Below are 12,400 nucleotides of genomic sequence, written 5' to 3' on the forward strand. Positions count from 1 at the left end.
AACAGTCTAGAACTTTCCAACACGCCGCGAAAACGCAATGCGGATAGTCAGATTTCACAATATATTTGCCAAGGCCGCAGGGCGTGAGCGCAGTCTTGATCCCGGATCAAAAATCAGTCACACGCCCGCCATAGCTCCAGTCTCCCCCTGCGCCCCATCGTAGCGGCTCGTTCTTGGGCCCGCCAATCTCGCCAGTCTTGGGGTTCTTCTCGCCCTCAAACTCAGGCTTGATCCCCAGTCGCAGGTCGGGATGAAGCTCCTCTCCCTTGCCTGTAGCCTTGAACTCGGTTTTCTCTTCACTGGCGGGCTGCGAATGGGGTGATTGGTTGACCTTGGGCGGTGTCCGCTGAGGTGTACTGAATGCGCCTGTGGATTGCTTCTGAAGTTCCTCAAAGATCTCTTGTTCTTCCTTGGGAAGTCTGGGAGGCGCTGGGCCGCGGCTGAATGCGAAGGCGGGCTTGTCGTTCCGTAGGGCGGAGTGGCATGAGAAGGGCCGAGAGGCAACTCTGAGAGTTGCTGTGGAGGGTGTAAGAACCCGACGGGGTACAAAAAAGGAAGTCATCATGCAGGTGCTTGTGGCAGTATAGCTGTGCTGTTCAAAACAAATATAGCGCAGAGACGAAGTGACGGAAATGCGGAGTGGCGGAGATAGATTCGACTCATCGTTCTAGTGTTGGCCCGATAAGCGGGCCGCCCGATATCGCGGTATTTTTCTGGGCCCATCAGTCACAATCACTTTTATGACTCTCCCCTCGTTCCTATTTATTCGGTCCTTCCTGAGGTCAATCGTTTTTGCAACTTCTCATCCTTCACGCTCACGGGCTTTTTCTTGCTAAAATGACTTTTATGCGAGTGGCCGCGCGGCGTCTGCCGCTCACGAAGCGATTTGTTCCTGGAGTCCAGTCACCACTTCAGCAACGATTTGCTTCAGTATCATCAGGAACCCAAACAGCGAAGGCTTCTGAAGATGTCAGGGCTCAGGCAACAGTGAGCTACCAAGTATCTACTTAAAAGTACAATTTAATAATGAAGCTTTTCCCAGAAAGGGGCAACCCTGCCTGCCCCAGATCCTGCGGCGGATTCGGCAACAGTGGCATTCATCAAAGAGCGCACACCTTACATGGTCCCTACCTACGTGCGACCAGCCCCTATAATGATCAAAGGACAGGGATGTTACCTTTGGGATATGGAGAACAGGCGGTATCTTGATCTAACGGCCGGTATCGCCGTCAACTCGCTCGGTCACTGCGATTCGGAGATTGCGAAAATTATCGCAGAGCAGGTGCGTACTAGTCGGGACCGATCGATTTACCAAAATATGTGTCTCACACGGTCATAATATATAGGCCGAAACACTCATTCATGCCTCGAACTTGTACCACAACGCTTGGACTGGTGCTCTCAGCAAGCTGCTGATTGAGCTGACCCGCGAGTCCGGTGCCATGCGCGACGCATCTCAGGTTTTCATCTCCAACTCGGGAACCGAAGCGAATGAGGCTGCGATTAAGTTCGCTCGCAAAGTCGGCCGCTCCCTTGACCCCTCGGGAGCCAAGCACGAGTTCGTCTCCTTCCATAACTCGTTCCATGGCCGCACGATGGGCGCTCTCTCCGCCACACCCAATCCCAAGTACCAGACTCCTTTCTCTCCCATGGTGCCTGGATTCAAGTACGGCAACTATAATGACGTTGCGCAACTTCAGGAGCTCATTACGGACAAGACTTGCGGTGTCATTGTAGAGCCCATTCAGGGAGAAGGTGGTGTCAACGTTGCTACTCCGGAGTTCCTTGCTGCTTTGCGTAAACGCTGCGACGAGGTCGGAGCCGTTCTCATCTTTGACGAGATCCAGTGCGGTCTGTCCCGTACCGGCTCTTTCTGGGCTCACGCTCATCCTTCACTAAAGCCCGCCTCCGGTGAAGCTGCCCATCCCGACATCCTCACTACTGCCAAGGCACTGGGTAACGGTATGCCCATTGGCGCTACTATTGTCTCTGGAAAGACCGTTGCAGAGCACATCAAGACTGGCGACCACGGTACAACTTTCGGAGGCAACCCGCTTGCCTCTCGTGTCGCTCACCACATTGTTGAGCGTCTCTCCTCGCCAGAGCTACAGAAGTCTGTCGAGGCCAAGTCGGCTTTGTTTATCTCCGGTTTTAAGGATCTTCAAAAGAAGTATCCCGAGGTCATCTCTGAAATCCGTGGTCGTGGATTGATCCTCGGTGTCCAGCTGTCTAAGCCCTATGGTGCGAAGGCTTCTGACTTGATCACAGCTGCCCGTGAACGGGGGATGCTGATTATCACTGCTGGCGATGGCTGCCTTCGTTTCGTTCCTCCTTTGAACATCACAGAGGAGCAGATCAAGACATCTCTTAGGATCCTGGAGCAGGCGCTCGATGCTGTTGTCAGCAAGGCGTAGAGCTTGAATGTTAACAAATGAGGATTCTATTGTTCATATATTTTTTTTTCTGCTGGTAGACCGATCCATTTAACATTCTGTGTCAACGACAGCGAACTCTATGCGTTATTACAGAGATCCTATATTAGATCTAGATAAAAGCACGCCGTACTTTGCGGCTTTAGGGCATTTAATTATGTTCTTATGTATAAGTTCGCAGTCCCGATTGGCTATAAGCACCCGAGTATAATGATTCTGAGATCATGAAATTGAAGAATGCATGGACAAAGGGTAACCCGATCACTGGTGGTTGAGTGGAGTGATTCAGGCATCAAGGCACCCAGCCAGGTCACGAGCACGATCGCCACTCTTATCATCACCGCTTCCATGTTGCTTTCAACTATCACCGACAACGAACTGCATATCCCAGTTACCCAACCACTTCCCGGTAGATTTTCCCGGTTCATGATGCTGGGGATTGCCTTGTAACTTATTGACACATAACCTACTCCTATATTCTCTACTCAATGGATACGGACTCCTGTCTTCTAGGTCCATCAACTCAATCGTAGCGTATCCCTTATCTGATCCTCCTTGTTATGCCTCAGACAGCCAGTACAGAGGACGAATCCATGCTACCTCTTCCAGGTACTCCATCTTCCTCCTGGGCCCGATCTTGCCAACGGCTCGGCGCTGTATTCCAGGGCGCTGATCCTCGGGTCTGTGTGGCTTTTTGGCTATTCGGTAAGCCACGTTGATCTCGAGCTTATCCTCGTGAGTGCTAACTTGCCGCGTTTGCTTGGATTGCGATGAACAGGTTTGATCAACAATGTCCTCTATGTCATCATTCTCTCTGCAGCGCTTGACCTCGTCGGTCCCAATATCCCCAAAGGCGTCGTCCTTCTCGCGGATGTGACACCATCGTTCACGACGAAGCTTATCGCGCCGTATTTCATCCATGTGGTGCCCTACCCCGCGAGGATCGTCATCTTCGTCTTCCTGTCTGTAACAGGCATGCTTCTCGTCGCACTGAGTCCGCTAAATATCAATGCCAGTTCGATTGCCACAAGGCTGGCAGGCATCGTACTGGCCAGTATATCAGCTGGGGCGGGAGAACTAAGCTTCCTGGGATTGACACATTTCTATGGGCCCTTCAGTCTCGCCGCCTGGGGAAGCGGGACGGGAGCAGCTGGCTTAGTCGGGGCTGGCGCGTACGCTTTGGCTACTACTTCGTTGGGGTTGAGTGTGGACACGACCCTCTTGATGTCTGCTTGTCTTCCCGCTGTCATGGCAGTGAGCTTCTTCATGATCTTGCCGAGATCTCCCTTGCAACCATTTTCGTCTGCATATGCCGGGTATCGCGCTCTGGAGGAAAGAGAGCAACTTGCAGAGGAGCGCGCATTCATGGAGGACAGTTACGATAACCTTCTTGATGGTCAGGACCAGCTTCTGAGTGAATCGGTCCATTCGAACCGAAGCGAAAAGCTCGGATGGCACCTCTTCAAGGCAAATCTGCGGCGAGTCCGGAGTCTTTTTTTCCATTGTAAGTCAGGGTTATGATAGTGATGGTGATGATGATGGCATGCTGATGATCATGATTTAGTATGCTTCCGCTCCTTTTGGTCTATATCGCAGAATATACGATCAACCAAGGCGTTGCCCCGACGTTGCTATTTCCCCTCGATGAATCACCCTTTTCACACTTCCGGGCCTTCTATCCGGCTTACAATGCCATTTATCAGGCTGGGGTGTTCATCTCTCGATCCTCAACACCATTTTTCCGCATCCATGATCTATATTCCCCGACCTTCTTACAGATTCTGAACCTGGCGGTGTTGACCCTTCATGCCGTGTTCAACTTCATCCCTAATGTATATATCATTTTTGTGATCATTTTCTGGGAGGGACTATTGGGCGGCCTGGTCTACGTCAACACATTTGCTGATATTGGTGAACGTGTGCCAAAGGAGGATCGCGAGTTCTCTTTGGGGGCAACCGCCGTCAGTGACTCGGGAGGCACTTGTATCGCTGGGTTTATTAGCATGGCTTTCGAGGTGTGGCTCTGCAATTGGCAGGTTGCACATGGACGGGATTATTGTCGGAAAACATAGATAGATAGATCGCATGCATGAACAATGAAAGGATAGTCCCAGTCATAACAGACGCGCTCCTCCAGGCAAGACCCCTGTTCGATTGTATTCTCAAGGAGGACGCCTGAATGTCCGTCTGACTTGGATGGGTGAGGTCACGGGTGCCGGGGGGGGGGGGGGGACGGGCGGATTGACATGTGATGGCCGCACCAGGACTCGAGAAATCAATCGATCGATCTGTCCTCCACAACCATCGAGTATCGACACTGACAATCTGCAGTCTGTACCACTGGTGGTCTTATCTCCCGATGATTGAATTCATCTTTATGCGTTTCAGATTGTCAGAGAGAACCAATTAAGGGACTCTCATATCAAGCTCTTAATCGATGGACGACTGCACCAGAGGCCCCCAGACTGCCTCAGCTGCTGTGGCGGTACTGACTAGTGGAGCCTTTCACATGCTTCATCGTAGTCATCTCCCCCCATTATTATTCATCGACATCATCAACACTTCGCTATGATTACGACGTACTAGTGTCGCTCGAAATGCCCCATATGCTGCCTTCATCATTGATGGCCAGTGCCGGATTGCTGGACGCGGCAGATATTATTGATTAACTATCGCTGTTTGTTTGTCGCGGCGGGTCTCCCCACTCTGTCTGTGGTGGCAATTCGCTGAAGACTCACTTTGTTTGGGTTGCGACTTAAAAACTAAGTATTCTAATATTTTACACCTGGGGTCCCCGCAATCCTTAGTCTGTTCTTCTTGATTCTTATATGATGGAAGGGTGAGCTGGTGGTATTCGTTTTCCTCATTCCGAATCCAGGTTTCTGTCGCGCACTTGATTCCCTCTTTGTATTCTTCACTTCTGCCTTACTTACACTGAGTTGATTCAAAGGGATAGTCAGATTGTGGCTACCTTGGGGCCTGAGTAGAGATGATAGGTAGGGAGGTTCCATTCCCAGCTTCTTTCTGGTTTTGAACTGACAAAGAGACCAAGATCACGTTCTGGGGAGACCCTCGACCAAGTTTCGCAAGATCCAAGTGTTTGCAGTATTCCTATTCTGGTCCGCGTACCTGGCCAGGTAAGTCATCCCATCAACTTTGTACATCTGGCAGTCAATGTGCTAAGCATAGTAATGGATAGAGGAAGCAAGCATGGCCCTCCACTCGTCCGCAAGCTGTCGTCGCGCTTGTCGGAGAAATTGACGGTCTGGCAGACCACCGTGGTTGTATTCTTATGGCTCTATGTCAGCCGCAACTTCGCCAAAATTGTCGGTCTCGAAAGCCCAGAACCTCTGGCGAATTTGTATTCCCGCTCGTTCTTCCGTGCAACATGGATCGTCACGGCGCTGGACGCTGGATTCTGGACTGCGATGAAAATCAAGCCCAACTGGCTACGGGATATTGCCTCGTTGGTCTTCACGGCTTACTATCTGTTCGCGGCTGAGCAAGCAGACGACAAGGTGCGCCGTGTTCGTGCAACATTGACTGTAGAACACTTGCGAGTGTCATGGAATAAGGGAACCACTCCGTATCTATGGGCGCTCCAGAAGCTGTTGCGTCCAAGATTCACGCGCTACCCCCCTCGTGCCATTCGAATTCCACGTCCGAAACAGTCTGTGTACAACGAGCCAACGGAGGCATGGCTGTATTTCGACGGACCGCTCAGCGCATTGCGGGATCAGACCTGCTTGATCCTGGATGTTCCGGGAGGTGGCTATGTTGCTATGGATCCGCGCAGCTCCGAAGACAAGCTACTTGCCTGGGCGGGGAAGACAAAAGTCCCAATTCTGAGCCTCAATTACAAGAAAGCCCCTGAATACCCATACCCGTATGCGCTAAACGAGTGCTACGACGTCTATCATACCATTGTCAGCACGTGTGGCCGTTGCTTGGGTCTCAGTGGACGGACGCAGCCCCGGATTGTAGTCACTGGTGACAGTGCTGGTGGGAATCTCGCCGTGGGCACAGTCCTCATGGTTCTGCAATCTGGAACCACTGATGCTCCCAGATGGCAAGGCGAGAACGTGTTGCCACGACCGGAAGGGCTAGTGCTGGCATACCCTTCCTTGAACATGAGAGTTGAGAGCTGGATGACAGAAGAGCAGATGTCGTTGATTCAGGACAAGAACACGCGACAGACGAATCGGAATGTTCTGCAGAGAAAGAATATGGATTATCAGAGGCTGACACCGTTTGCTTCACCTGGCCCCTCTGCCGAAGACCTGGGACAGGACTTCTTGATTGATGCGGACTTGGAGGCGAACAACCTGGCGGAGAAAGCTTCGAAAAGAATGGCAGAGAAGCTGGGCCAGGATAATCTGGTATCGCAGACAGCTGCCCTTGCTGAAAATCAGCCAAAGCAGATTCGAACCCGCCTAGCCGTTTCGTCAATGATCTCCTACGTCCACGATCGAATCTTGACTCCGGAGATGATGAGAGCCATGATCATTCTCTACATTGGCTCGCACAATCGGCCGGACTTCAGCACCGATTTCCTCCTATCACCGGTTCTCGCCCCTGAAAGCTTGCTCACGAGATTCCCCAAGACATATATTATTACAGGGGAACGGGATCCACTTGTCGATGATACAGTCATCTTTGCCGGGCGTTTACGACAGGCCAAACTACAGCAGTTTCGGGAAAGACAGGAGCTAGGACTTGAAAAGTCCCACCGGGCGTTCAACGAGAAGGACCACGTGGAGGTCTCCCTTCTTCCCGGCGTGTCACATGGATTTCTCCAGATGGCCGGGTTCTTTTCCGAGAGCTGGAAACACATCAACCGGTGCGCGACGTGGATCAACGAGCTATTTGACACGTCTCGAGCCGAGAAGTCGACATCAACTTTGCTCCAGTCGCTGTATGATAATCCCACGGTTTACAAGACTTTGACGGCAGAGGGCATGGATGGAGCTAGTCCCCGAAACCACAAGCGCAGCTTGACTGGAGAATCCTCAGCGGACGAAGACCGTCCACTAGAGATGGGCGTGGCGAGGATGACTCCTTTGGCGACAGGATGCGCTAACAGAGGGGGCGGTGAACCGTTGCAAGGTAAGATCGATGACTCGCCTGATGACACCTTCCGGGACGGAATCTATTCCGTCCCTGAGGTCAAGTCTCCTATGGCCGATGGCCGCAAAAGAAGTGCGTCCAGAGGACGAACACCACGGTCTGGCCTTGGAGGAAGACGACATCTGGCACCAAATACGCTTATCCTGCCCCTCTCTTCCGCGAACCTGCCGGACGATCTCGAGAGCCCAGTCCAGATACACAACCGGGAGCGAAGCCTTCATAGTTTACCCAGCCATGAGGATCTTCTGGATCGTCGCATGAATGGGTTAGCGGGCGGGTTGATGGGAATCGGGGAGGGAGCGCAGACGCCGTGACGAATGATTGCCTTAAGATATTTTTTTTTCTTTTATGCATTACGATACCATGGTTATCTGGATAGAAGGGGGACATGTTTTTTTTTCTTTTTTTTTTTTGGCAGAGTAACAAGGACATTGGTTGAGACATAGGTAGAATTGTGTGTTTACATTGAAGTTACAACAAAGCATGTATCTGAAGATAACCCATGGCATGTGAAAGTCAATTTGAATGTGACTGTGGGCCCAACAGATCTTCATGTGATTGTGGATTCTTTTGCTCATTCTTACTCAGCCCGGAAAATAATAATACATAGTATGTCCATTGTCCCTTCATCAGACAACAGAGTAGAAAAGCATCATCCTCCCTGGGGATATGTCCTTCATATTCAGTTATCCTGGAGTTTCTTGTTTCAAATGACCCGAACCAAGGATCATCCGCACACAAACAGTCAAGTGTCTATTGTTGATTGTCTAATGATCATGAATCCATGATCTTTCTAATCTGCTTCGAAATTCCATCTTCGGGCCGCTGAGTGATAGATGGATGGGTATCCACCGATCCTCCGGTGGAAATCGCGTGGTCGCTCAATTGACAATAGACCGATGCATGGCTCTGCTACTTTACTTGCACATAATTGATGAACGTTTGGGCTTCAGCCCTGCGAGGAGAAGGACAGTGCCAGTTGCAACTTGCAAGTTTGCAACCGGGGGGGTTTTCCGTATCTTGGCCGTGAATTAACTTTACTTTGTATGTAGTTCAGTAATCATCCTGGTAACTAGAAGTGCTCGGTAGGCGGCAGTCCTCTGTATCTACTCCGTACTACTAGATACAATCAGTAATCAACCCACCCAAACCAACGCTAGACAACATGCCTCGGCAACCCGAGAGTCTTTTCTGCCTTCTGAACCAGGCGGCGCTGAAATATGGATCCAAGCCACGTTTAAAATTCACGAATCCATTGTCGCAGGTCCAGTACTGGGCTGGAATCTGGATAGTAGTCTAGATAGGTAGTTATCTAGTCTACCTGGAAAAGAGAGAAATCTTTGCAGTGATCACGCCCGGTATCCACTCGGCACAAATGACGATTCCACGCCCGACGGAGTTCATCGCATCGTGGCGCCCTGGGAACCTTCAGGGATTAGGTGATCACCAGGTCCTGCGGTCTTGGCCGGATGGCGCCATGCTATTTCTGGCCCTTGTGCGGATGGTTATGAAGACTCGAGATGGATATGGTCCTGGCCTAACGTGTTGGGGGTTCGATGGAGAGGGGGCTTTAAAAGAAGCTGGCTCCGTGCTTGGTTTTTGTTTTCAATTTTGGTTCTGGTAGATATATTACACTGTGTTTCTCCCCCTTCTCGACGATAGCATCCCCGTTAAGAACGTGAAGGGATTAAAGTTTTGATATACGACGATCAGAGGTCTACAGTCGGTTTGCAGCATACGATATGACGGTCGAGAAGTATGTCGACTTCAGTGGTCCCGATGACCCTCTCAACCCTCTCAATTGGCCGATGAAGAAGAGGTATGTTTGTTTGGATCTACGCTCCTCAGCATGAAGGAGGACTGACTCGATGGCTATAATCAAATCACAGAGTATACATCGCGGCCATACTGGGTCTCAGCACGATGGTTGTGGCCTTCGCCAGCAGTATCTACTCTGCCGCCATGCCCCAGTTGATGATGATATATGGCATCAACAGGGAGGTAGCCACGCTCGGCATATCCCTCTACGTTTTTGGCTTCGCATTCGGCCCGTTACTCTTCGGCCCCTTTTCGGAAATGAAGGGCAGATACTTGCCCCTCGTCATCGCCATGTTCGGCTTCACGGTTTTCTCGTTCGCAACCGCCGTCTCGAAAGACCTTCAGTCCTTGCTCATCCTTCGATACTTCACCGGCTTCTTCGGCTCGGGCCCTCTCACCCTGGCCAGCGCCGCGTTTGCCGATATATTTGCGCCGCAGCAGCGAGGCATCGCCATAGTGATGTTCAGCTTGATGGTGTTCATTGGTCCTCTCGTCGCCCCCTTCGTGGGAGGCTTCACGGTGATGAACCATTCGCTGGGCTGGCGCTGGACGGCATATATCCCAGGTATCCTGGGCGGTGCGGTCCTCCTGCTCCTCGTCGTATTCCTGGAGGAGACATACCAGCCTGTCATCCTGGTTCAAAAGGCCGACCGTTTGCGCCGCGAGACGGGCGACTGGTCCCTCCACGCCAAGCACGAAGAATTGCGCCTTGACCCCAAGACCATCCTGACCGAATACCTGGCCTTGCCGCTGAAGATGCTGGTCTTCGACCCCATCGTTCTGTGCATGTGCGTCTTCGCGTCCTTCGTGTACGGCCTGCTCTACCTCTTCCTCACCGCATACCCGATCATCTTCCAGCGCATCCACGGGATGAACCCCGGAGTGGGCGGCCTCCCATACTTGGGAGTCATCGTCGGGCAGCTGCTGGGCGCCGTCGCGATCGCAGCAACTCAACCGTGGATCCTGCGCCGGCTGGAGGAGACCGGCGGCGTGATGATGCCCGAGTGGCGTCTTCCTATCGCGATCCCCGGTGCTGTCGCTTTCTCTGCTGGGTTGTTCTGGCTGGGATGGTCGGGGTACAAGCAGAGCATCCACTGGATTGTACCGACCCTGTCGGGACTGCTGACCGGATTTGGGCTGTTGACTATGTTCCTGCCCTCACTGGCCTATTTGGTCGAAGCACGCCCACAGAAGTGAGTATCTGGGTCCGGAACATACATAGCAAGGACAGAGACTAACGTTAACTGTTCCCTAGGGCGGCGTCGGCGGTTGCTGCACATACATTTATGCGCTCGGTGGCGGGAGGCGTGTTCCCCCTGTTTGCGACATACATGGTCAGTCAATTTTTCCTCACATCAACCCCTCCCTCTTGTAACAGGCCGCTGACTAGAATTGCAGTTCGATGGACTCGGCGTGGAATGGGCCTGCACGCTGCTAGGCTGTGTGGGAGCATTGCTGATTCCCATCCCCTTGCTGCTGTACATCTACGGCGCGCGGATCCGCAATATGAACAAGCTGGCTGCTTGAGCTTGAGCCTTCAAAGGCTTGGTTGATATGCACTTTTGACGATAATAACCATGACGGCCTCAACTTTACTCTATAGACATATATACTCTAGATCACTAATTTTATGATTCCCCACTTTTGTCAATATATCTTCACTACAACTGGACCTGCGCTGCTGCACATATCGCATACATCAAGGATAGTAGTCAATTGACTTCTGCCTTTTATCAATTTCTTAATTTCCACAGATCGTGTCCCTCATCAAATCAGACAGGAAGTGGGATGATCGAGCAGTGCAGAAATCAGAGCACTTCCCCCCTGACGCTAACACGGCTGATCATCCCTGAAGCCTCTTGAGTCTTGACCCTCAAGGCCTCGACGGCTTAGTCTCATCAGGGAACCAAGCGAAAAAAAGAAAAAAAAAAAAATCAAAACAGCGTATCAAGCGCAAGAGCAGATAATCACCCCTACTTCCTGGGCGAAGCTCTATTATTTATACTGATTTCGATCAATTAGACTCGCGCGAACGCACGGAGCGGTCAAGCTGCTGCCCACCTGCCTGCCTGCCCCAGCCGTTGCGGGTCACCATCCATGGGCTCCTCAGTGCGACAAGAAGAGGCTAGTGGAAACTCCTATGACTGCGTCGCTTGTATAACACGGTTTCTTGCTTGCACTCAAACGCCTATCCCTCCCTTCCCTCCCTTCCCTCCCATCTCAATCCGATCCGATCGCAGTTCCACTCAATGCATTGTCGCTAGGTCTGCTGGGGGGGGGGAGGAAAGGACTTTTCGGAACCGGCAATGGCCTCCCTGAATGATGCGTATACGCTCGCTGGGCTGGAACACCCCGACGAGCCTGTTTTCGAATATATATCCAGGAAGATTCCTCTGCCTGGATCTTGATGGACGACCAGTCAGCTGGTGCTCAACCGACTAGATCTGCTACAAGGCGGATAGTGATATGCAGACACATTTGTCGTGGGGGTTTTGTTCGGCGCCTGCTCTGACTATGAGCGCCGGCGTTCTATGCTTGTACTTGTGGTTCTATTTGAATCCGACTGGTTTTTCTCATCTTCAAGTTTGAAGCTCCAAAGTCGAAATATAGTATGGAAATGGTTATCTACCGGGTAGATAGGCAGATAGCTCGACGTACCCACCCTGGATGAGGATGATGATCACTCAGAGGCATGCATGCATGTGCGGTGTGTATGTACTCCGTACAGCATCCTTGGCGCAGATAGCAGGTGTGTTGGTTTTTTTCTTTTTCTTTTTTTTTTTTTTTTTATTTATTCATTTCGCAACGATGCAGGGCAATTATGAAGAAGGGAAGGGGAGCTATTACAACAAGATACTGGTAAATACTTCTGCTTCTGTCCGACTTGATTTGTGAAGAAGCAACGGGACTGGCGGCAGGACACGTCGATGGGCTGCTCCTGCATGCCATGCCAGCGCCCAACGAGGGGCTCTACATATTTCCCATGTAGCGTGAAGTAAAGAGCTATAGGTAGGTAGGATTTA

At 51.5% G+C, this 12,400-nt stretch overlaps 5 protein-coding genes across 5 annotated transcripts, besides 3 other annotated features; 4 read left to right on the forward strand and 1 right to left on the reverse strand.

Annotated features, from left to right (window-relative positions):
• Positions 1 to 106: 106 nt before the first annotated feature.
• ACLA_071360 (succinate dehydrogenase assembly factor 4) lies at positions 107 to 562 on the reverse strand (the record flags this gene model as incomplete). The annotated part of the gene is made up of 1 exon (XM_001275528.1): positions 107 to 562. The coding sequence occupies one exon, from the start codon at positions 560 to 562 to the stop codon at positions 107 to 109; it is 456 nt and encodes a 151-aa protein (XP_001275529.1).
• Positions 563 to 837: 275 nt separating this feature from the next.
• Positions 838 to 2,414, forward strand: ACLA_071370 (acetylornithine transaminase; the record flags this gene model as incomplete). The annotated part of the gene is made up of 3 exons (XM_001275529.1): positions 838 to 987; positions 1,043 to 1,282; positions 1,347 to 2,414. The coding sequence occupies 3 exons, from the start codon at positions 838 to 840 to the stop codon at positions 2,412 to 2,414; spliced, it is 1,458 nt and encodes a 485-aa protein (XP_001275530.1).
• A 578-nt stretch (positions 2,415 to 2,992) lies between these two features.
• On the forward strand, positions 2,993 to 4,504 carry ACLA_071380 (battenin family protein; the record flags this gene model as incomplete). Its single annotated transcript, XM_001275530.1, has 3 exons — positions 2,993 to 3,137; positions 3,211 to 3,940; positions 3,997 to 4,504. 3 exons carry the CDS (start codon positions 2,993 to 2,995, stop codon positions 4,502 to 4,504), a joined length of 1,383 nt encoding a protein of 460 aa, XP_001275531.1.
• Positions 3,950 to 3,992: a microsatellite.
• A 1,119-nt stretch (positions 4,505 to 5,623) lies between the features above and the next one.
• Positions 5,624 to 7,873, forward strand: ACLA_071390 (putative lipase; the record flags this gene model as incomplete). Its single annotated transcript, XM_001275531.1, has 1 exon — positions 5,624 to 7,873. One exon carries the CDS (start codon positions 5,624 to 5,626, stop codon positions 7,871 to 7,873), a length of 2,250 nt encoding a protein of 749 aa, XP_001275532.1.
• A 1,428-nt stretch (positions 7,874 to 9,301) lies between these two features.
• ACLA_071400 (MFS transporter) lies at positions 9,302 to 10,904 on the forward strand (the record flags this gene model as incomplete). The annotated part of the gene is made up of 4 exons (XM_001275532.1): positions 9,302 to 9,378; positions 9,449 to 10,570; positions 10,633 to 10,711; positions 10,776 to 10,904. The coding sequence occupies 4 exons, from the start codon at positions 9,302 to 9,304 to the stop codon at positions 10,902 to 10,904; spliced, it is 1,407 nt and encodes a 468-aa protein (XP_001275533.1).
• A 664-nt stretch (positions 10,905 to 11,568) lies between these two features.
• Positions 11,569 to 11,593: a microsatellite.
• A 542-nt stretch (positions 11,594 to 12,135) lies between these two features.
• Positions 12,136 to 12,170: a microsatellite.
• The last annotated feature ends 230 nt before the right edge of the window (positions 12,171 to 12,400 follow it).

Source organism: Aspergillus clavatus, genomic scaffold (assembly GCF_000002715.2).
Source record: "Aspergillus clavatus NRRL 1 1099423829791 genomic scaffold, whole genome shotgun sequence".
NCBI classification, from domain to species: Eukaryota; Fungi; Ascomycota; class Eurotiomycetes; order Eurotiales; family Aspergillaceae; genus Aspergillus; species Aspergillus clavatus.